The sequence below is a fragment of the Papaver somniferum genome, chromosome 1 (genome assembly GCF_003573695.1).
Source record: "Papaver somniferum cultivar HN1 chromosome 1, ASM357369v1, whole genome shotgun sequence".
NCBI classification, from domain to species: Eukaryota; Viridiplantae; Streptophyta; class Magnoliopsida; order Ranunculales; family Papaveraceae; genus Papaver; species Papaver somniferum.
The window spans coordinates 142,992,472-142,995,194 of NC_039358.1; the positions used below are offsets into that span (position 1 = coordinate 142,992,472).

Sequence of the window (2,723 nt, forward strand, 5' to 3'; positions counted from 1 at the left end):
TCCTCCCGGGTATCACTAGACCGGACCCTACTTATAAAGGTCGTATCCAGGTCCTAACGGTTCCAGGTATGGTTCCTACACTTGTGGACCCAGAACCGGACCCGTTTAAATACCCGGGTACCCATTGGGTCTTAAGAAAACTATTAAAAAAACCTCAAAAACTTAATATTTGTCTCTTTTTGGCTTGAATTTAAATAACTTTTATAAAATTTATTATTATTTCTTATTAATGTACTAAATAAAGATTAAATGTAAGAGAAAAATTTAAAACGAGTAAAATATCAAAGCTAAAACTAGCAAAAACATGAATAAAAATATGAATAAACGGGTACCCGATACCCGCGGGTACCCAACGGGTATTACCCGTTTGGACCCGTTTAGATTCGGGTCCAATCAGGTAATTACCCGTCGGGTCCTAAGTTGCTAATGGGTCCAATTTTAGGACCCGAAACCGGACCTAAGTCTACCGGATCCGGTTCCGGGTAATGGGTACCCATTGACAGCCCAAGCCATAGCTATTTGATTGTAACCTGAATATCCATCCATGAAAGATAATTCATCGTGACCTTCTACTACTTCTACCAGTTGATCGATGCTAGGGAGCGGGTAGCTATCCTTCGGGCAGGATTTGTTGAGGCTGGTGAAGTCGATGCATATTCTCATCCCTCCGTTCTTTTTTGGTACGATGACCATGTTCGAGATCCAGGTAGGGTACCTGGATTCCTTTATGAACCCTGCCTCCATCAATCTGGTTAGCTCCTTCTCGACTGATTGGTGGTATTCCGGCGCTATCTTGCATAGCTTCTATCTGAAGGGGTTCGTGCCTGGATTTATCCGAAGTTCATGTTGTATGATCTTTGGATCGATCCCGGGCATGTCACTCAATTTCCATGCAAAGATGTCCGCATAATCCTTAAGCAGCTTGATTAGGGACTCTTCTCGGTTCTTATCCATCATGGTTCCTATCTTGATCATCGTAGGGTTCTCTTCAGTTCCTATGTTTATCTCTTTGGAAGGTTCGACCGACGTGAATGTGGGTTTCGGTTCTCCTAAGAGAGGAACGTTCTTTAATTGTTATTTGGTAGGCTCTTCATCCCCCTTAGCCGTTGAGGTGCCTGCTTCGGCAGTTAGGACGCTGGTACCCTTCGTTAGACTTTTTCCTGAGGTTTTTTCAAGGTACTGGTCGATCGCCTTGTCCTTCGCGACTACTTTGTTTCTGCTTCTTCGGGACTTCCGCTGTTCATCTTGCTCATTGTTGAGTTAGTTCTGTATGGCCTGGCACTCGAGGGCGGTGACCTGATCTCCCTTTATCTCCATTACCCCTTTGGGTGTTGGGAATCTAAGGTACTGGTGATATGTAAATTCCACCCCTTTGAGCTTATGCACCCATCGTCGGCCAATGATGGCGTTGTAGGGAGAAGGAGAATATACCACGCTGAATCGGGTATCGACTTTCATTGGGCCTGCCATAACTTCCAACACGATGTATCCTATGGGCTTCGTTGGAGCGCCGTTGAATCCGTAGATGGTATAGTAGGAAGACATCAGTTGTTCATCGTTCAGTTCCATTCGTTTGAACGTATCATAAAATAAGACGTTGACTGAGCTCCCTTCGTCAATTAGAACCTTCTTGATGTTGCATCCTGCAACTGGTAATGTAAGCACTAAAGGATCATTGTGGTCTTCCATATCTTCCGCAATATCCTCAGCTTCGAAAGTTATTGGTGTGTTCATCTATTATTCGTGCTCATCAACTTCGACTCCATCAATTTTGTACAGCTCGTAGTAATCCTCGAACTGCTTTCTCAATCTCTTCCCTATCTGGGCCGTTAACGAAGGGCCATTAGGTTCGGAGCATGAGATAGCATTGAGTGTTCGATTTCCTTCAGGTAGTTGGACTTGCTTGCTTAGTTTAGTCCTATCATCGGTTTCTGCCTTCTGTATGTACTGTTTGAGGTCGCCAGCGTCGATCAACTTCTTGATCAGTATCTTGAGGTTCTTGCATTTTTCGGTCTGATGGCCGTTGAAGCAGTGGTATTCATAGTAATCTCTTGACTTCTCGGACCTTGGGGGCTGCTTTCCTTTGGACCAAGGTCGTTCTAGGTTTTCACGTACCTTAATCTCTCTTAGGATGCAAGTGTAGTTGGTGTTCAGCTTCGTATATACCTGATCTTTGAATTTACGATCATCTCGTCGTCTATCATCTCTTCGTCCCCTCCTATGTTCGTCGGGACGTTCAGCTGAGTTGCCTCTCTTGGATCCGCTGGTTTGATCCACTGAGTTGGTTCGATGAGATCTTTGCGTTTGGGCCCTGGGATTTTCCCTCTGGATCTCCTCCAATCTGGCATGCTTTTTGATGATTACTCGAAGGCCTCCTTCGGTTGTGGGTACACTTCCATGAATCTCAACAAACAGCAGGCTCATCCTATCCATCCCCCATTTGTAGCAATTGATACTGACTACTGAATCCACATTTTATATTGCTTGACAAATCTTGTGCCACCTATCGGTATATTCCCTGATAATTTCCTTGTATGCGACCGCTAATGAGAAAAGCCTGTCCATTCCCGCATTGACAGACTTGTTGTACATGTAGGTTCTCAAGAAATTCTCAGTGAGCTGGTTGTAGGAGTCGATTGAATTTGGAGGTAGGTTATCGAACCAAGATAGGGTCGAGCCTTTCAAACTCGAAGGGAAGTACCTGCAGAGGACAGCGTCATCTT

General features: G+C 44.7%; 1 protein-coding gene across 1 annotated transcript; it reads right to left on the minus strand.

Moving 5' to 3' along the window:
* Nucleotides 1-1,260: 1,260 nt before the first annotated feature.
* LOC113351680 lies at nucleotides 1,261-1,734 on the minus strand. Its single transcript, XM_026595625.1, has one exon. It carries the CDS (start codon nucleotides 1,732-1,734, stop codon nucleotides 1,261-1,263), a length of 474 nt encoding a protein of 157 aa, XP_026451410.1.
* Nucleotides 1,735-2,723: the final 989 nt, after the last annotated feature.